The 21,283-nt window shown below is 44.0% G+C and overlaps 1 protein-coding gene across 3 annotated transcripts in view; it reads right to left on the bottom strand.

The window, feature by feature from the left end:
• Nucleotides 1-21,283, bottom strand: part of CDH23 (cadherin related 23) — a 914,269-nt gene that overhangs the window by 473,972 nt on the left and 419,014 nt on the right. For all 3 annotated transcript variants that reach the window (XM_083146306.1, XM_083146304.1, XM_083146305.1), the window contains exon 10: nt 3,465-3,577. In XM_083146306.1, the coding sequence (XP_083002432.1) occupies nt 3,465-3,577 (113 nt within the window). The remainder of the gene's footprint in view (nt 1-3,464; nt 3,578-21,283) is intronic.

Here is a 21,283-nt window from a genome sequence, read left to right as displayed (position 1 = left end):
TATTATAGTATTACCAAAACCAAACAAAGACCTATCCCAAATTTCCTCGTATAGACCAATTTCGCTCCTTATGGCCACTCGATTGCAAATTATTTTGTCAAAATTATTACACCCAGCACAGATGTTTTTTTTGCAAAACAGACACTCAGTACATAATGTCCGTACATTGTTAGCTGCCATGATTAAAACCCATGACACCTCTGTAAAAGGAAATATAGTGGTAAGTTGTGACGTGGGCAAAGCGTTTGATAGAGTCTCTTGGACACACCTGACTAGAATTCTACAAATTCAAGAATTTGGATCGGAATTCATACACATATTCCATACCTTATATCATGAACCCCTAGCATTTTTAACCATAAATGCTCATAACACTTGTAATTTTTCACTTCATAGGGGAACAAGACAAGGTTGCCCACTAACACCACTTTTGTTCAACCTGGCACTGGACCCCCTATTTAGACATTTTCTTAAAGAGAATAGATGGGAAGGTATTAAAGTTGGGCACATGGAACTTACATTTTCAGCATTTGCTGATGATATCTTATTATATTTTAATAACCCTCATGTAGCACTCACATATCTTCTCACTATACTGGACAATTTGAGCTAATATCCAGTTTCAAAATCAACTACTCGAAAACAGAAGCACTACCATTTTTCCTATCTGTTAAACAAGGATGGTAAACAGCATTCTCATTTTGTTGGGCCGCAGGAGACTGTTTCAAATATTTAGGTATCAAAATCCCAAATCACCCTTCAAAACTTTATACTTCTAAGGAAGCAAGTGCAGCCAAAAATACATTACATATTTTTGTTCTTCATCACCTAAATCCTCTTATGCTTGTTTTGTACCCTCATAAGTTATATTTGTGTTATTATAATCCATTATATAATCAATATTATATAGCCATTATGTTGTTTTATAGAATTTGAAGCCATGCAATTAGGATTTGATTTATTATATTTTTAACTCATAGACATACCCCTGATGAAGGAGACGAAACGCGTTGGTTTCATCTGAATGAAACTTTCAATTATATTTTAGGTACTTGTTTCCTAGCACGGCGCCCGTTGTAGGTCATCGCATACCTTAAGTTAAGGGGATACAATGAAAATTTAACATTGGTGTTAAAATCGTGTCCATCGCATCGCATGCGATTTGGTTGCATGCGATGCGATCGACGCGATTTTTTAGGACCCGATGGATACAATTTTTTATGGCACCGTGCTAGGAAACATATTTTGGGCCAGATTCTCTAAGCTTCAAAAGTGATAAAATGGAGAGTGATAAGCAGCCAGCCCATCAGCTCCTACCTGCCATGTCACAGACTGTGTTTAAAAAATGTCAGACAGGAGTTGATTGGCTGGCTGTTTATCACTCTCCATTTTATTAATTTTGAAGCTTAGAGAATCTGGCACTTTATATGAAAAAGGAATATGGATTGTCATTTTGAATATGATATTACTTCATCATTTTTATGAATGAAAGACTTTTTTAATAAATCATATTTATGGGACTTCTACATCGGTTTATGAATATATGTAAACAAACTTAGGCTTGCATTGATCTCTAATATTGGCCTCAATTGATATGCGCCATTGTACTATTGGTGTCTGTATCTGTTGTTCAGTTCCAACAGGGAATTTTGGCTGTCGGGAAGGCTGTCAAAGATGTAATATTTGATTGCAGCACTTTTAAGGGATATTGTACACACATACATACATACATACCTATATCTATATATACTGCATATCTATATATAAAGATAGATAGATATAGATACATACATACATATATATATATATATATATATATTGCTAGATAGAGAGAAAGAGTATAAATATATATATATATATATATATATTTATACAGTATATATGTATACACATATACACACACACACATACATGCACGCAGAGTACTGTAACACCTCTCTGTATTATGTGCTGTACACATAATATATTAAATATATAGATATAGATAGATAACAGGAACAATTGGTCTTTCTGTGGAACTGACATGTTGGTTGCCGATGACAGATATACGACTTCATAAAGTAACCGGTCTGTAATAGGATGCCTCTGTTGCTTCCTGTCACATCACTCCATGTTCTATTTCATTCAAGCAAATGCAGTTCCTTATATTGTACTTCCTCATTCCAATTAAAGGCAGAGAAAGAAAGGCACTGCCATCTTAAGTTCTTCTATGATGATAATGGGGTATTGAGCGAATCTATCAGAGGTCAAGTGCCATAATTATGTGTCACTTTCCATCCCTAGAAAACTGCTGCCCCTTTTAGAACTGAGAACAAATTATCTTTACACCTTTGGAAGAGCCTGGGACCAACCCAATCAATGGTGCTGCTAAATAGGAGCTGATTTGTAGCCAGCTCCACAGTCCCATTCTCAGGCACAGCTCAGAGTTTTTCCAACCATCAGGCCAGACTCATATTGATTTTAATTAAAACCTGCAATGGGATGTAGCGGAGAGCTAGAATGGCCCTTGCAGTACAAGTGCACCGGTGACATAGTAACTTCATGCTTCAGTGCTCTCACAAAATGTTCCCGTTTCACCAGCACAATCACAGAATACAATTTATTTTTTCTTCTAATATATGAAATGACATGGTCAAGTTTATTACTTAGATATGATACATACAATGAAACTGTAAAACTGCATACTAATTGCTTTTAGGTTAAAAGAAAAATGTATGCATTTACATAAACTATTTATGCACTTAAAAGTATTTATAGAAGAATTGAATGTACTAATAGTATTTGCATATTATATGTTATTTTCATTCATTTTTTTAGTTTTCTATTGCAAAATGAATCACTCTTCTGATGTGGGATAGTCTGGGACAACACTATAACTAGGGGAACTAGGCACCCTAACAGAGGGGCAGATTTATTAAGCTCGGTGAAGTTATAAACGGTTTGGTTTTTATCACCGGCCAATCAGCTCCTACCTGTGAAGTTACAGGCTTGGTTTGAAAAAGGACAGGTAGGAGCTGATTGGCCGGTGATAAAAACCAGACACTTTATCACTTCACCGAGTGAAGTTAATTAATAAATCGTCCCCAGAGTTCTAATTGAGTGTAGGGAGTGCATACAACCAATGACTGATTGGACAATTAAATTGTATGCCGTGGGATCTTAATTTGTTTCAATTAAATTGGAAGAAATTATAGACTTTGGTTGAAATTTAATAGGATGAGGAAGGATCAGAAAGTAAGAGATTTGGTAAGAAATCTCCAGGGTTTTTTAAAGCGGCAATCATTTACACTGCAAAATCAAACTGGTTTTGCAGTGTAAATGATTGCCACTTTTAAAAAAAACGAGATTTCTTACCAAATCTCTCACTTTCTGAATCTCTCCTATTAAATTTCATCCTCAATTTGTTTCCACCACAATTTATTCAATAATTATTTTTAACACAATATATGCCACCAATGTATTACCTTCACTGTAAGAATGAATCCGGAGGTGTACAGGGGATTTTCCCGGTCTAACTGCCCATTCAGCGTTAAAGCACCACTGATATAGTCCAAGGCAAATATGCTGTTAGTGTTCCCTGTGGAAAAAGAATCATGGGTAAGAAATATGAGCAAAAAGCCATCTTTATCCAAGTAACAACTAAAATAGTAAAATAAATCCAGAGGATTAAAAGAAATAGAAACCAAACACTTCTTTATCATTTTTAAGCCAGCCCAGCACTCGAAACTCTAATGAGAGCAAAATAATTATCTCCGTACATTTTTCTAGATCATAAATAAGACACTAGATGTATTTACGTTACATAAAACATGAACTGCTAGTGTTAGCAAATTGGTATTTGTGGAAGTAATTCACAACTAAAAATGAGGTTGTGTAGATAGGATACTAATTAGTGTAAATCATTATATAAAGAAGAAGCACAGTCTAAAACACCTGCTTGCCTTTAAAATCAACTCTGTAACATACTCCCTTTCACACCCGCACATAAAAGCTCACAGATGTCTGTTTCCTCTCATTTGCATAGAATGAGCTTTCAAAAGAGAAAACATCACATGAAACATTTTGTGTATCAAATAGATGACATGATGTAATAAAATAAGTTGTAGATTTTGATTTCCGACAGAAACAGATCATTATACCATACACCAGTGGTTCCCATGCTTGGTCCTTAAGATCTCTTAATGGTCAGGGAGTAAGGATAGCCAAGCTTGAGCACAGGTGAATTAATTACTACTTCAATCAATTTGATTCATCCATCTGTGCTCAGCCAAGGATATCCTTAACACCTGGACCAGGGTCGCCTTAAGGACTGTGTTTAGGAACTCTGCTGCATAAATGTTTCCTTTTCTTTATTTTTTTAAAATTATGTGTGTTTTTTTAATCTTCCTTTTGATCATAAACACCATATATTTATGCTTATATTTATATAATTTTATTATTAGCCTTACTCAAACTGTAGGCTTTCCTTTTGTATAATTGTGTAATTAAAACAATAGTTTCTATTAAATGTAGAAGTACAATTATATTATTTGACCCTTATGTTCCTGTAAGCTGTTAGTTAGACTGTAGGATCAGATAAGACACAAAGGGGGGCATTTATTTATTTCACATGTGATGTTGCTATGGGTAACCAATCAGATCCTATCTATTATCTCCTAGAAGGTGCTAAATAAATAAGTAGATTCTGATTGGTTGCCAATAGCAACATCCCTTGTGAAATAGAACTCTTATCTTAGTACATTTTCCCCAACATATTGTATAAATAATGCTTTTCCTCAAACATTAATAATGGTTGTAGGACTATATAATTGGGTTTCTTGCTTGCCACAAAAATAGTGTGAATCAGAGGTGTCAGAGTGTATACATTTAAATATATTTTATCTCTGGCCTGTTTTGGGCGAGAATTCAATTACCTGCAAAATGTGCAAATTGACTTTGACGCAGTATTTAAACGCCAGCAACGGCATCTCATCTTGCACCCTATGCTCGGCCTAATTGCACTCCGATTCTTACAAAAGTTATCACTACCTTTTGGAGTGCCCTCTAAACCCAGCCGGATTGGCAGGCTCAAGGCTTTTGAAGGCATGTTGCCTCCATTTTGTTTGAGTGCCAAAGTCAGTGTACTGTATGCCAGGGGACAAAAGGTTGACTTTGATAAAAAAAAAAAAAAAAAAAGACACACAAAGTCGACCTAAAAATGAATTTTGTGATTTTTCTTACATTTTTTGGGACTTTCATACTTAATTGTCCATGTGGACCCCAATTGGGAGCAGTAAAGAAGCATGGCAAGCTGTGCAAGGGGATGGAGTTCACTACTTGGGGGTCTATGTGCTCAGTTGTCAACTCCGGCGGCGCTGCAGGACGCAGCGGTCGGCGCCATCTTTCCTGGCAGCAGCCGGAAGCCCAGGGCAGAAGCGTCTGGCGTTGCTAGGCAACGGCCCGAATTTCTGCCCTCCGCACAGTGGCTGACGTCATCAGCCGGGGGGCGCCAAGTTTGAATACATAGCCGGCGTCTGCTGGGAACAGACGCCGGTTATAGTTCTGAGTACCCGTGTTCTATTAAGAGTGGTCACGGTTCCTGGCTAAGCCTGTCAGCAGCGTCCAGACTTCCAGTCTAGCCTTGTACATGTGCCTGCACCAGCCTGCAGTGTCACCGCTGTCCGGTCTATCCCTTTGGAGGAACTCCTGTGCTGGTCTCCATTACCATCTTTTGAGATAAGTCAGGAGTTTCTACACATGTTATTGTTTGCTCTTTTTTGGTGTCATCTCTTTGTGCATTGTTGCCTCTCAGCTATTATTATTCTTCCATTTATTACGGTATCATCTTGTGTATTGTTACACCTGATCGTTTGTATTAGTGTGTCACCTCTTGAGCATTGTTGCTCCCCTGGAGACTCTGGGTGTACCCCACAAGTGTGGGTCATCAGTTAGGTTCACCTTTTGCCATCTCTCTGCCTTGACGGACACGGTGTCCGACGTAAGACCTGGCGGCATTGGGGACAGAGCCGGCATAACCAGATCTGTCGGAAGCGGCTGTTATAGGTGAAGCCTAGCACCGCACACGTCCGTCGACCATGGCTAGTGGCAACAGAGTTAGGGTTCTGGTTCGGTGGTATTTCCCAGAGTAAATTATACTTGATAGTCCCGGACCCACTTTCGTTCTTGCCCCCAATAGAAGCCCTGTTTGTGGGCATGATTAGCCAACAAATAATAATCTTTTGCCAGGAACACGTGACATCACTTACACTGTGCTGTAAAATGTATGCGAAGCTCTGGTTCACTGCCTTCAGTTATAGCTTTATTACTGGCTAAACTCATTAAAGGTTCTTTCTTTTACTGGATTTGATGTGCTGCTGTCAACAGGAGCTCGAACTGATCAATACAATGTTTATGTTTAAGTGACAGATCAACTTGCTTAGTATAATATATGTAATCCTCTGCTTTTATTCTCAGGAGAAAGACTAGACATCCGCTAAAGTACCTTGTCCCATCATTTTCCGGTTTAATTCTATATGTACATAGATATAACCAAGAATTCAGTTTATTTTGGCTAGCATGGCGAATGCCGCTTCCTACTTCTTCCTCATGTGGTATATTAAAATGTCTATAATATAATTACAAATGATGTGCTCCTGTGGCCCTTAAACCACATTTTCATCAGTTGTACCTAATAAACCTCTCAGTGGCGCAAGTTTGCCCGAGTCGCCCGGAGGCATGATTAATGTTGGTGCCCCCCTACACACACACATTTTATATATCAATCTCTCACTCGGACGCACACACTCCTTTTACTCATATACACACAGACACACCTTTCACTCAGACACAAACACCTCTCACTCAAACACACACATACGCCTCTCACTCGGACGCACACACTACTTTCACTCAGACACACACACCTCTTTAGCTCAGGCACACACACAGACCTCTCACTCACACACCCCTCTTTCACACAGGCACACACACCTCTCACTCACACCTCTTTCACTCAGACACACAAACACACACCTATTTCACTCAGACACACACACACACACCTCTCACTGAGATTCACACACTGTTTCACTAAAAAAAAACACACACTCCTATTTCAACTAAATAAACACAACTTTCCCTAGGAAAACAAACACACACCTTACTTAAAAATCTACAAACATATAAAATCATTGTGTGTCCCCCCACACACACACACACCCACCCACCCACACTGCAACATGAAGCAGGTGCTGTCAGTGCCTACCTGTGTGTAACTATATTCCCCACCCACATTGCAGGAGAGTGCTTCAGCCATCTATGTACTGTACAGCCTGGGAGGAGCTGGGCGCAGCAGCTCCCCCTAGTGTCAGTTGGCTGCCAGCTCAGTCTCTGTGTGAGAAGAGAAGGCAGCTTCCGTGCCTCAGCTTTTTGGTCGGCTAATGAAATGTACAACTGCGGGGATGAATCGGCAGACAGCAGGAGACAATGGAGAAGCGTCCCCTGAAGACCAAAAACCCGGCGTCAGCTGACTCCATTGCCTCCTGCAGTTCCGCCACTGAAACCTCTGATATTGCTGTCTACAGGCTCACTGCTTTGTGACACTTTTAAATATCTCGGGTTATGTGAACTGTGCTGGCGTGATCTTGTAGCTGCTTTGGTCATTTATTTACCCAATGAACAAGCCAGGATGTCCTCAATGTATTTTGTTAATAAAGTTTCTCTTAATAAACAGTGTTTGTTAGTTGTACAAATAATTGTGCAAAAGTTTACATACTGTATTTCAGTCAAATTTATGTATTTTATTAATACATGTTTTTCCTCTGAGCGGATTCACTCAGAATCTTTCACAATTGAAATAATTCAGAAGTGGGGAGATATTTGAGACAAACAGCACAACACAGAGTACATGATATGCAAGGGAGTGCAGGGCAATTGGTGGGATTTACATGCATGCAGCTAGACATTTCACTCAAGTTAGCTTGCGCCCTCTGTTCTGTTCACCTTGCAGAAATCATATACTAAATCCATGTCTTACTGCATTATTAATGGGATGAGGAGAATTACTTGTTACTGTTAGTGAACTACTACTAAGGTACAATGATTCAATTCAATGTCTACTTATAATGAAAAGAGAAAAACAACATCTTGACGGAGACACAAGTGAAGCTGTTATTTATGTTTAAATTACTGTGAGAATTCCACAGTGGTTTCACAAACATTGAACACTTGAATACAATTTCCAGTAACTAGCTCCATCACAATATTGGTGGCATATGCAACCAGATCCAGGGGTCTCTAGGTTCCTGACCTGTTCCATAGGTTATGCACAGGTTACTGGTTTCTTTCCCAGTGAACAGTAAAAAACTCATGTCAACCTTATTCGTGCCGACCATGACTATGTTGACCATAACCTTGTGTCAACATGTTGTCAATGTCAACCTTAGGAATTTCGACCATTTCAAGGTGTCGATCTAGTAGACAATGCACTCCCATTTCCCCTCCCTCCCTCCTTTAACTTACCACCAGACTCGGCCCTCACTCAGCAGTACATGCTTCTTCAATGCAGGCACATGCTTCTTCAATGCAGGACACCGGCGGCCAGTTAAAATGCAGCACCGGCTTGTGAGCCAATCAGAGCTCGTGTACAGGAAGGCGCTCTGATTGGCAAACAGTACACAAGCTCTGATTAACTCAAAAGCCAGTGCAGTATTCTAATTGGCCGCAGGTGTCCTCCATTGAAGAAGCCTGTGCTTTGGGACCTGCTGAGTGAGGACCAAGAACAACGCAGACAGCATACAAAGGAGGGTTGCTGTGGGCAAAATGAACTGCCTGTTCCCTCCCAGAGGCCGGGGCCCAGGACAACTCGTGTCAGCACCCTCGTGTCAGGGCCCTGATCACTATTCCAATTGTAAAGCAAAACTTGCTGCACCGTGTAAGAAACTGCTAATAGAGAAATAAATAAATGAATAAATATTGATCATTTGTATTTATTTCTGGCAACAATTGCCCCTCAGACCCCATGGTCGCGGGGAGGCAGAGTTCAGTGTGGGCCCCGGGGGTATGCGGGGCTATCGATACGCTGCACTGCTTGGGACCAGCATGCCTTACCCCTCTTTTTGCTACCGCCAAGGACCCGCAAATCTTCTTGTCTGCAGTCCTGGCACTTTTTGAGGATGCTAGAGGCGGCGGCGGCAGCCTCCTCTAGCATCCTCAAAAACTGTCTGCTGTTAGGGAGCAGCCATTTTTTGATGGTTATTTTTATTAGCAGGAACCAAGAGGAGCACCTGGACCACAGACAAATAGATCTGTGGGTCCCAGCGGCGGTGGCAACAAGAGGGGTAAGGCAGGCTATATATGTGCATATATATGCAGTACCACTTTAAGTAAGAAACTCTGATTGTTCTGAAATATTACAATAAATGTCTAAATGTCATTGAGCACAATATAATTATGCTGGGGATTTTTAGTTATACAATACCTACCCATTAGCGCATCACTCATAAAAATAAAACAATATGCTTTTTTTTTTTCATTAGAATAATTATGTCTCTGAAAAAGATGAAACGCTTGGCAACAATCTGCCAGCAGAAAGGTATGATATAGAACATTGAGCATTTTCAAAAACTACCATGAAATGTACTATTTAATAAAACACAACCGGTAAAAAAGTATGTAGACAGATGGACATATAAAGCCCAATTTAGAGTTGGACAGATCCAGGTGCAACACAAGTGGTGAGTTTATGGGCATGGATATGTCCGGCTTACTTGGGTAGGGATGTAACTTAGTAGGGTCTGGCTGTCCATGATATGGGATCACCTGACGTCGGGATCCCAATGGCCGTCGGCTATTTTCCCTTGTGCGGGTCCACGACCCCATAGAGGGAGAATAGAATAGGTGGCTCGCCTAGCGAGCCACCGCGCCCGCAAGGGGCTTTGTTGCGCTCGCCATGCTGTCTGGGTCCGGCAAGTCGGGATCCCGATGTTGGGATAATGACTGTCGGGATCCCGACTGTCGGACCCCTATACCACATCCCATGATATTGGGTGTTTAGGGGCAGCAAATGGATGGCAACAACATGATCACATGGAACGGCTCTGTATTTTGGAAGCATGATGTCTGCTCTATACGCTACTTCGCAGCCTCTATCAGTTCCTAAGGGGAGGCTTATTTCCCTTACCAAAATGGTGAGAAAATCTACAAAGTGGGCAGAAAAGCTACCTGAGGTGGGTGCACTTAAGGTGGTGACCCCTCTGCACAGAAATCAATACAAAATCATTACCCCTCCACTGGATCCTTTCTCCACAGGATCCTTCTCTCTCCAAGGGGGGTGCGGTATCTATTAAGTATTATTTATACCACAGATGATCTAACTGTGTGGTCGGAGAAGAGTATCGCTACCAACTACACAGGGATGCAAAGTTGTTAAAAGTGCCAGTGGAGGACACACCGATACATTCTCTTTTTGTGAGCAGAAAGCCACCACCCGATCACAAAAGAAAAAATGCCCCTTGCGAAACTGCGAATGCATCACAAATAGCGATCCATTTGCAAAAACGTTTTTTTTTTTCCATCAGAATCAGTCTAGTGCTTCCACTAATCTGCTCTAGAACCAGGTTGGAAGTTGTCATCGCTGACTTCAGAGACCCACCCAAAAAATGTTGGGCACACTTGTGTTTTCACAAACACATCCACGAAATGCTGTTTCCACCTGTAATCTCCAGCTTCCTTTTAATCAAAGTGTTGCTACTCTGTGACTTCTATGAGTACAGAGATTTTTCACTAATTTCCCCCACGCATGCGCAATGCAAGTGCTGTGCATGCACAGTCATTGGATAATTGCAGGATTCACAAATTCTCGAATTAGTAATCCATGTGTGAATGTGGTTGTATGTGGGCTATTTATATTTTAAGGACATTCCGCTGGTTTGTACATAACTTTGCCTGTACATACATTTCCATAAAATGGTCAGCACAGTTTTAAGCTGGGTATACACTATAGCAGGCATGTCCAAACTGTGGCCCTCCAGCTGTTGTGAAACTACACATCCCAGCATGCCATGCCATAGTTTTAGCATTCTCTTATAGCAAAACTGTGGCAAGGCATGATGGGACTTGTAGTTTCACAGCAGCTGGAGGGCCATAGTTTGGACATGCCTGCACTATAGGATATTGCCTATGAATAATATCATTAATGATTTCCCATGAATTTCTGGTCCAATGATCTAGTGCACAGATTCTCAAAGTCGGTCCTCAAGACCCCACCCAGTGCATGTTTTGCAGATCTCCTCACATAATCAAGTGAAATAATTAGCTCCACCTGTGGATCTTTTAAAATGTGTTTGTCAGTAATGAGTGCACTTGCTGGGTGACCTGGAAAACATGAACTGTGTGGGATTCTGAGGACAGAGTTTGAGAAGCAATGATCTAGTGCATACACATGTAGTCATTGATGATAAAGTCAATATTTAGCTGCATGAACAGACAGCGGGGGTCGATACTGACCCGTAGGAGCACAGATCCAGTGGCGGAACTTGTGAGTGCTGGGCCCAGGTGCAAAAGAATAATTTAGGCCCCACACCAGTGGGTGACAGGGGTACAAGCTGCTGGTCTAGACAGCAATGGGCCCCTTAGTCCTCAGGGGCCCCGGTGCAATGCACCTGCTGCACCAATGGTAGTTCCGCCTCTGCACGGATCGTTATATATATGGTGCATACACACTAGACCAGTGGTTCTCAACCTTGGTCCTCAGGACCCCCAACAGTGCACGTTTTCCAGGTCTCCTGGCAGTTGTACAGGTGCACTCATTATTCACTGACATTTTAAAAGATCACAGGTGGAGCCAATTAGTTCACCTGTGAGTCTGTGGGGAGACCTGGAAAACATGCACTGTTGGGGGTCCTTGGGGACTGAGGTTGAGAACCACTGATCTAGAAAACGTGAACTGTGTGGGGGTCTTGAGGATGGATGTTGAGAACAACTGCACTAGACAAATGCATGATATATCGTTAACAACATAAATATCATGCATATTAATGCTATATTGTCTAGTGTGCATGCACCTTTATACTTGCAGAAACACAAACTACCGAATTAGCCCAACGGATTACCATAAGGTAGTCAGGGCCGGCTCTACCATTAGGCAGCTTTAGGCAGCTGCCTAGGGTGCCGGGATCTGGAGGGCGCCACCAAGTCTGCAAATCAAAAAATCAAGGCTGTCTATGAGGATCCTTGTTGTACCTAATGTAGGTGGCTGCTGTGGAACTTCTAAGACCTCACCTCAATACTTTCCCTTAAGCCATACTTCCCTACCATTGCTGCCCCCTCCTCCTTGTATTCTGTTGTGGGTGACAAAGGGTGGTCTCCAGGGAAAGCAGGGGACTTTCCCACCTTTCCGAGGTGGGGCTGGAAGGACCACCCGATTTTGGGGAGTCTCCCTACCATTCTGGAATGTTAAGCAATTATGTCTTAAGGGGTTGGAAATGGGTATTGGTGGCAGTATGAGGGGGTGGGGTGCAGAAGGTTGAAGTTTTGCCTAGGGTGCTGAGAAGCCTTACACCGGCCCTGAAGGTAGTAAATCAGACTTCTGTCAGTGGCTGCAACTACTTCTTAGTGTCCAATATCAGAATAAATGCTGGAGATTTATTTCTAACCAGCATTTTAGGCACTGATTGCTCCAAAGTGGTACTGAAAACCCCAGCATACTTTCCACCATCTTCAATTAGGTCTGAATAACAGTGACATCCTGGGCTCTGAAAGCATTAAATCAATGTCCTTCCTGATTTCATTGAACAGAGTTTCCATGAGAAACTGCACATAAACTATTATAATGCTGTAACTGTCCTCAGATTAGAACCACGGCATCAGCATCTCTATTCCTTGAACGAACGATGCTGTAAGCAAAGTAAATGACACAGGACCAACTACAGGAAAAGAAAGAAACGCCTCATGAGTCTGATCACTCACTTAATCTCATCAAGTAGTTTATCCGTATACAGCTTAGATCAATAGGGTGGTATTTCTTTCTCATCAGGATTGCTCTGCCATTGATTTATTTGTCCCTGGGGCTTTATTGTTGTGTGTGACATATTCACAATGCCATTCTTGCTTACACATACAGCATTGTCCATTATGTGACACATGCTTTAATACTGATAGGATATGCTGACTAGATCAGACAACCTGTGGGTCTTTGAGGGTTATTGCACTGTAATTCCAGCATATCCTGCCAGCAGTGACTGCTTGGTGTTACAATAAAAAATCTGCTTCATTTTATTTAACAACAACAAAATACCTTGATTGCTTAATAAAAACAGTTCAATCAATGATACCGATTATGTTTTTCTTTTTGAATACTGTACTGCTCTTGAAAACAAAATAAAAAAAAAGTCTACAGCATGACGGTCAACAGTCATTAGGTCGTCACCATTAGGTCAACATGGGTCTAGGTCGACATGGGAAAAGGTCGGAAGGTCATTAGTTCGACAGGTCATTAGTTCGAAAGTGTCTAGGTCGATAGTCAAAAGGTTGACATGGGGGTTTTCACTGTTTTTTGACCCAAATGTCAACACAGTCAACATGAAAACAGTTTAAAGTGCACCGCTGCGCTCGCAATGCTTCGGGCATGGTGCCTCGCTATGCTCGGCACACTATTTTATTCTCCCATCACGCCCTAGTGGATGGAAGGGCATGAAATACCACCCGATGGCACATGTCAGCTCAAAAAAACAGTGAAAAACCCCATGTTTACCTTTTCACTGTCGACCTAGACATTGTCAAACTAATGACCTTTCGACCTAGAACCCCATCTACCTTTTCCCATATCGACCTAGACCCATGTCAACCTAAAGGTGTCAACCTAATGACTGTCAACCATCATGCTGTAGACCAAATGACCACATCCCGGTAGAAATGGGCTTCCCTATGTAAACGTGTTAGAAACCTTTCATCGTAAAGTATGCAATTGGAAAGCACAACGGAATAGCTTGTTCTATACAAGTAATTGTTAATAAATAAAATAAATAAATGAAGTGAAAAAAAACACCAAATCACAAGGACTGTAATAGATGAAAAGATCCAATAATGTGTAGTTATTTGTGCTGAGGTAGTTTGAAATGACAGAACCCCTCTGTGAAAAATTCTGTCGTACCCCTTTCACAACGCAAATGCCGGGTTGTACCCAGGATTTAGATGCGGATCCTTCCCGGGAGTGGCATTTACAATGTATAGCTGCTCAAAGCAACCCGGCTTATTGCTAGGTCGCTGACGTCATCTGGGGGGCATTGGCGCATAAGGCGGGGGGAGAGGAGGCAGCACTGAAGTGATGCTGCTACCTCCTACATAGAAGTGAATGGGACCTGGGTCACTCGACTCGGTACGGAATCCCGACTCGGTACGGAATCCCGACTGCCGAAATCCCGACAATGGGGGCCGTGGATCGCCCCCCCCCCCCCCCCTGCGGGCTCGCTGTGCTCGCCACACAGTGGGCCCGGTGCCTCACTACGCTCGGCACGCTAATTTATTCTCCCTCTATGGGTGTTGTGGACACCCACGGAGGGAGAAAGTTTTGGGATTTCGGCGGTCGGGATTTTGACCGCCGGGAAATTGACCGCATCCCGTTCACAGAGCCCAGCAACCCAGTTCTGACCCGGGATATCCGAAATTGCTCTTTCCTACCGCATGCTGACCCAGGTCGACCCGGCCACGACCCGGGTTATTTGTACGGTGTATCACTGGAATTTTTATCAATACAAATAAAATGATGGTGTATACCCCAACTCACTTGGAAAGTAACGATTGTCGAAAGATATATATATATATATATATTTTAGAGGCACAGTGTATAATATTACAGTGAAAGTAAGCAAACAGTTATGGTATCAGACATATAAGGGTATAGCCCCATATTCACTACACCAGTGGTTTTCAACCTCGTTCCTCAAGTACCCCCAACAGTTCACATATTCTAGGTCACCCAGCAGGTGCACAGATTACTCACTGACCCATTTTAAAAGATTCAAAGGTGGAGCTAATTATTTCACTTGTGATTCTGTGTGGAGACATAGAAAACGTGTACTGTTGGGGGTACTTGGGGACCGAGGTTGAGAACCACTGCACTAGACAATGGGCTCTACACCAATATTCAGAAGCGAACCTAGATATACGTAGGCCCCATAGCAAAAGTTTGTAAGGGCCAGCTATTTAGTAACTGATGGTGATAAATATATGTAAAACATATTACTTAGACAGCAAAGATGGGCCCCCTTCATCTCTGGGCCCCATAGCAGCTGCACCCCTTGCACCTATGGTAGTTACGCCCTTGCCAATATTGTTAATGATATCGGAGGGAAGACCAGGTAAATGATATAGCACATACACAATGAACAATAGTGTTAACAATCTAGTTCAGTGACGTCACCCGAGTGATGATGTGTGGGAGCGAGTTTTAAAAAAATATTGTTTAGAAGGGCCAAAATGAACGATATCTTTTAAAAAGGTCTTATCTTTGCTGATGATGAGCGGAGCTGCGTGACCATACATGTGTGTATATTCTTTACCCTTCACATACATGTTTCTTTCATGACATAAAAATGTTAGTAACTGCTTAAAAGATTTTTACTCAACCAAAGAATAAAAGTGTGAATATATAAAACTTAATAGATTACCCAATGGGTGCCATGTTATCCTTGAAGGGAGGTGAATCAGACACGAGATGATACTATTTAACACTATACCAATTTCATGTCCAGTTCCAAGAGATAAGAGTTTTAAAAAGGGTCATCCCTCCTAGGATTACTGCAAGCAGCTACTCTAGATAGCACCTTCTATTATTAGAATATAAACTTTAAGATTAGACTGCAGGGATAGGATAAAGTTAGGCTAACGGGGAGGGTGGGTGGGTGTCCGGGGTCGGTTAGAGTTAGACACTAAATCAAGGTTTAGGGATTAGGGTTAAAATAAATCCCTGAACAATGGAAGCTCAGCGGTCCAGGCAGTGCTGTAACTAGACTTTTTTGGTGCCTTGTGCCAAGCAGCAGACCAACCCAAACCTTCATGCCACTGCCACCTAACCCCAACCTCCCCATAAGGTCATATGACACACACAAACAAACACACAAGCATTTCATCTGCTTCTTCATCTTTGAGAGGTTTACACCCATCACAGCACCATAATGATAGTTTTAGAGGGACATAATAAACTGTACTCCTTGCTCAGGGAAATTAGGAGATTATAACAGAAGAATGACTCAAGAGTGATGGCCTATACAACCCCAAGGCTGAGACAGGTTGTCTGCAAAATGACAGTTACACTCTGATCTCATTTTGTGAATGTTGTGTTGTGTTGTATGAGTGCCTCTTTGTTTTCTTCATTTTCATACCTCACCCAAGTCATGTTGTAGACTTGATGGCTCATTGGTGGGAAAGCACTACATTCCAGTATCCTTGCTGCACTGGTAAGGTGCACTCCCATGTACTACTCCAAGTAGGCCAGGGGTGCAAGTATGGCGGTACGGCGTACCGGCAAAACATATTGTGCCGGTACCCCGTACCGCCAAAACAAATACCCCCGAGTTGCTAACTGCACATGCGCGCATATGTAATTGTCGGGGGCGGGGCCTGCCGGGGATACATTGCACTGCGGGGTTGTGGGTACTGGTGGGTGGCCGTGCTGCTGTCAGAGAGGCAGCGTCCGTTGTAGCATGAGTGTGACCTGGCTGCCAGGAGTTCAGCTTCAGCTTCTGTGAGGCTGACTCCGCCCACTGGTCTTCGTGCTCTGCACTTCCTGCTCCTCTGCTTGCTGAGGGCAGCCATCCCCCACCACACTGGGTGTCAGCGTGTTCTCCATTCTTCAGCCCTGCCTGGCCAGCCCTCTGCCTGCTGAGGCAGCCACACTGTCAGTGACAGTGTGGTCTCCGTGTATCAGCCCTGCTGTTCCACTTCCTGCTCCTCTGCCTGCTGAGGGACAGCCTCCCCCCACCACACTGCCCGGGGCCTGCTCCATCATGCTCTTCCCAGGAAAGATTCAAAAATATGGGTGAGTGTTGTGTACTGGGGAGAGGTAGTGTGTAATGTAATGTAATGGGGTGGGAGGGGGGGGGGGGGTGTTTGCTGTGTATATTGTTTTATAGTGCTGTGTGTACTACTAGGTGTTATATGGGGGAGGGGGGCTGTGTAGTTTAGTGCTATGTATACTAGCAGGGGCTGTGTTTAATGTAGTATTGTGCTGTGTATACTAGGTTTAATATGCAGGGCTGTGTATAATGTAGTATTGTGCTGTGTATTATAGGTGTAATATGCAGAGGGGCTGTGTATAATGTTGTTTGGTGCTGTGTGTATAATGTAGTATTGTGCTGTGTATACTAGCTGTAATATGCAGGGGCTGTGTATAATGTTGTTTGGTGCTATGTATATAATATAGTATTGTGCTGTGTATACTAGGTGTAATATGCAAGGGCTGTGTATAATGTTGTTTGGTGCTATGTGTATAATGTAGTATTGTGCTGTGTATACTATGTGTAATTTGGGGGGCTGTGTATAATGTAGTATTGTGCTGTGTATTATAGGTGTAATATGCAGGGGCTGTGTATAATGTTGTTTGGTGCTATGTATACTAGGTGTAATGGCAAACAAAATACACTTCTATTTATTCAATGTTTCGGCAATGTGCTCCCTTCATAAGGGGACATACCTGCGCGCTGTTACATACTTGAATGACAGCGTGCTCTGCCTGTAAGTCAGTGGCAGCGCGCCCAGCATGAGGGGAGAAGCTCACGCCTTGAGTGAAGGTGACAGCGGTCCAGGGCGCCTGTATGCGTGTAGTACAATACTCAGTCCCACTGTGGGTTTGAGTATTGTACTGCACACATACAGGCACCTGGAATACAGAAGATGTGTTACTGTGCTATCGCTCACCCTCTCCCTGTTACTCAGTGCGAGGAGGAGACTGACAGTCCCAGAGATCATCTGCCGACGCTGCAGCATCAACCAGGTAACAGCGATCCCTGTGGCTCTCTGTCCTTGCCAGCACTTTTGATTAGTCAGCGCTGGCAGTGCTGCCGCCCTTAATCTCCACTATGATGCCTCTCATCCTCCCCACTGCCATCAGACCATTGTGTGTGACAACCCCCCCCACCAGAGTGGGAGCAGCAGCTCCAAGCCTGGTGCCCACCGCTGGTTACTGGTGGCAGGGGCTGTACTGTGTGTACAGTGGGCTGTGGCCTGTGTGCTCTGTACATCTGGCCCCTGGCAGGGTGAGCGGGGTCAGCAGCAGCACAGTGCCCTGCACACGTGGCAGGTGAGCTTAGCAGCACAGGGAAGGGGGCTAGTGCTTGCTGCTGCTGTTAGGTGATGTCTCCCTGCAGCGCACCTCCTGTGTTGTGCAGGGGGGGTGGGGATGGGGCCTAGTGAATTGTTTTGCCCAGGGGCCCGTCGTTCTGTTAAGATGGCCCTGATATGTGTGGAACTGTGGTGGCATATCTGGCACTGGGGGCATATATGTGTGGCACTGTGGGGGCATACTTAGCTCTGTGGGGGCAAATATGTGTGGCACTGTGGAGGCATATGATATCTGGCACTGTGGGGGCATATTAGTAATGGGCATCAGTTGTACGGTGCAATGAGCATTACGGTGTGGGGCATAATGTGTAACGGGCATTATGGCATGGGTCATATGTATTGGGTGTTGGACGCGTAACAGGCATTACTGTGTAAATTTTGGCCATGTGCCTTCGGCATGCAATATTCCAGCCACTCCCCCTAGTGTCATATGACCACGCCCCTGACCACACCCCCGGCCACACCCATTTTTTGGTGCACGCCTTAGGCGCGCGGCACAGTACCACTAAGTCATTTTTTCTACTTGCACCACTGAAGTAGGCTGATTCAATGTAACTGGGTCTACAGGTCCACCTGCCCATGCAGGTTTTGTACTGTATGTATTAGTGTTATGGGAGTCAGAGACCTCACCCTTCTCTGTCATAGTTGTTAGGGAAGGTAGCCAATGCAGATATTGCTTGAAGTGAACATGCATTAAGTCTAGCGGTTCCACAGATATGTAGATGTTCTGTCACACGCAGCCGCGGCGGGCATACTACTCACCCATCCGCGCCCGCCGTCGGCTAGCATGTAGTGGTCTCCAGGTCAGCGGCAGCAGGCAGCGGCAGTCTGGTGGGCAGCAGGCAGCGTGGAACGCCGGCAAGTGTAGCGGTGTGTGCTGTAGGGGCGCCGGGAGGCCGGCGCCGCTATCTTGGTTAAGGGCAAATAGCAGATTGGCTCATGTCTGAGGTTTCTGCCCATACTGACCTGGCAGCCGCCCTCTAGGGATATAGGGGATCTGCCTAGGCCTGTTCAGTGTCAGTACAAAGAGTCTCCAGAGGCGTTCACAGCTCCCAGCTGACTCCGGCTCTCTGACTCACCTCTCCTGACTTGGTGCCTTGATTCCAGTGCTCTGTGGTTGATCCAGGTTCTGCTTAACCCCATCGCTGCCAGTTCTCTCCACAGTCTGGTTCCTGCCTGCATCCCTGAGCTCCCTGGCCTCGCTCTTCAAGTCTTCTGCTTCCAAGCAAATTCTTCATTCTTCAGTCATCATCCATCTTCTTTCAGTCTTCAAGGATCCTTCATACCATCAAGTACATTCTCTTTCCGGATCCTCTCATTCTTCAGACCCTAGCCTGCCGTCCTCAGTGCCTTGAACTGTCATTATTTAAATGAACTTATCTTCTTTCAAAGTGCCATGCTGGCTCAATTATTATTTACCACTAACTGCCGCTTAAAGAAAGTATTCAAGTGTGTATTGTTCCATTTATGAATTCTATTATTAAACCTGCATGATTTAATCCTTCCTCCTCTGGTCCGCCTCCGGTTGCTACACACCTTCATCCAGCCCTTCAGTTGTGACAGTTTGTACTGACCCGATGGAGTCGGGTGAAGAACAGGCTTCCATGGCGGACGCATTTCACAGCATCGTGGCTCGTCTGGAGCAAGTAGAGGCTACCCAACGCCAAGTGGCTCAATTTCTTCAGGCCTTGTCTCCGCCCCAGGCGGCTCCCTCAGTTTCTGTGACTGCAGCACCAGAGGTTCCAGTTCCTGTTCCTATACCTGGACCCGTAGTTCCTCATCATATGCAATTACCAACCCCCAGCAAATATGATGGTTCACCGAAGGGATGCCGTGGGTTTCTGAACCAATGCGATGTTCATTTCACCTTACAGTCATCTCACTTCCCTACCTCCAAGGCAAAAGTGGCATATATTGTGTCTCTCCTGGCAGGGTCAGCTCTGGACTGGGTGTCCCCTCTCTGGGAACGCGCTGATCCCCTGCTCAATGACTATGAAGCTTTCATTACCTCTTTCCGTCGCATCTTCGATGAACCTGGCAGAGTGTCTTCTGCCACTACTGTGATTCTGAGGATTCGCCAGGGTAGTCGTTCAGTGGGACAATATGTTGTGCAGTTCCAGACTCTGGCTTCGGAATTAAAATGGAACGAAGAGGCTCTCGTCTCCGCCTTCTGGAATGCGCTGGCAGGTCGTATCAAGGACAAATTAACTACCCGTGACTCTCCTGCTACTTTGGTTGAACTCATCTCCTTGTGCAACAAAGTAGATCTACGGATGCAGGAGCGTCAACTAGAGAGAAATAGCTCCGATTGTCTCCGCTCTCGTTTCAACACCAACGCTGTTCCTGTTCCTAGACCAGGTTCCTCCACAACTACACCCCCAGATGAACCCATGCAGATCAACCGCTCCCGGCTCTCCTTAGAAGAAAAATCCCGTAGACGTCGAGAGAATCTTTGCATGTACTGCGGTTCTTCCGCTCATCTGCTGTCTTCCTGTCCACTGCGTCCGGGAAACGACCGCTCCTAACCTCCCTGAGGGAGGTCAGGTTAGGAGTCCTGCTTTCATCTCCCTCCTCAACTGTTTCCACCATTCCGGTTACCCTTGTGTGCCCTCAGGGGAAAATCAAGATTCAGGCCTTACTAGATTCCAGAGCGGCTGGAAACTTCCTTTCTTCTTCTTTCGTCTTTCAACATTCCGTGGCGGTGCAACCTTTGGCCCATCCCTTGGTCCTCACTGCAGTAGATGGGAGTCGCATCAGCAGTGGGCAAATCACTCTTCAAACCAATCCTGTGACGGTTCTCGTGGGTGCTTTACATCAAGAGACTCTAGAGTTTTTGGTCCTTCCTCAGTCGTCACACCAGGTAGTCCTGGGCCTACCATGGCTTGCTAAACACAATCCTCATATTGATTGGTCCAGTATGGAGATCAAAGCCTGGGGTACGAACTGCCTAACTACTTGCATGCCTCGT

The sequence above is a fragment of the Crinia signifera genome, chromosome 6 (genome assembly GCF_055691185.1).
Source record: "Crinia signifera chromosome 6, ASM5569118v1, whole genome shotgun sequence".
Lineage (NCBI taxonomy): Eukaryota > Metazoa > Chordata > Amphibia > Anura > Myobatrachidae > Crinia > Crinia signifera.
Note: the sequence above shows the minus strand (reverse complement) of the source record. Positions and strands in the feature narration are given on the sequence as shown.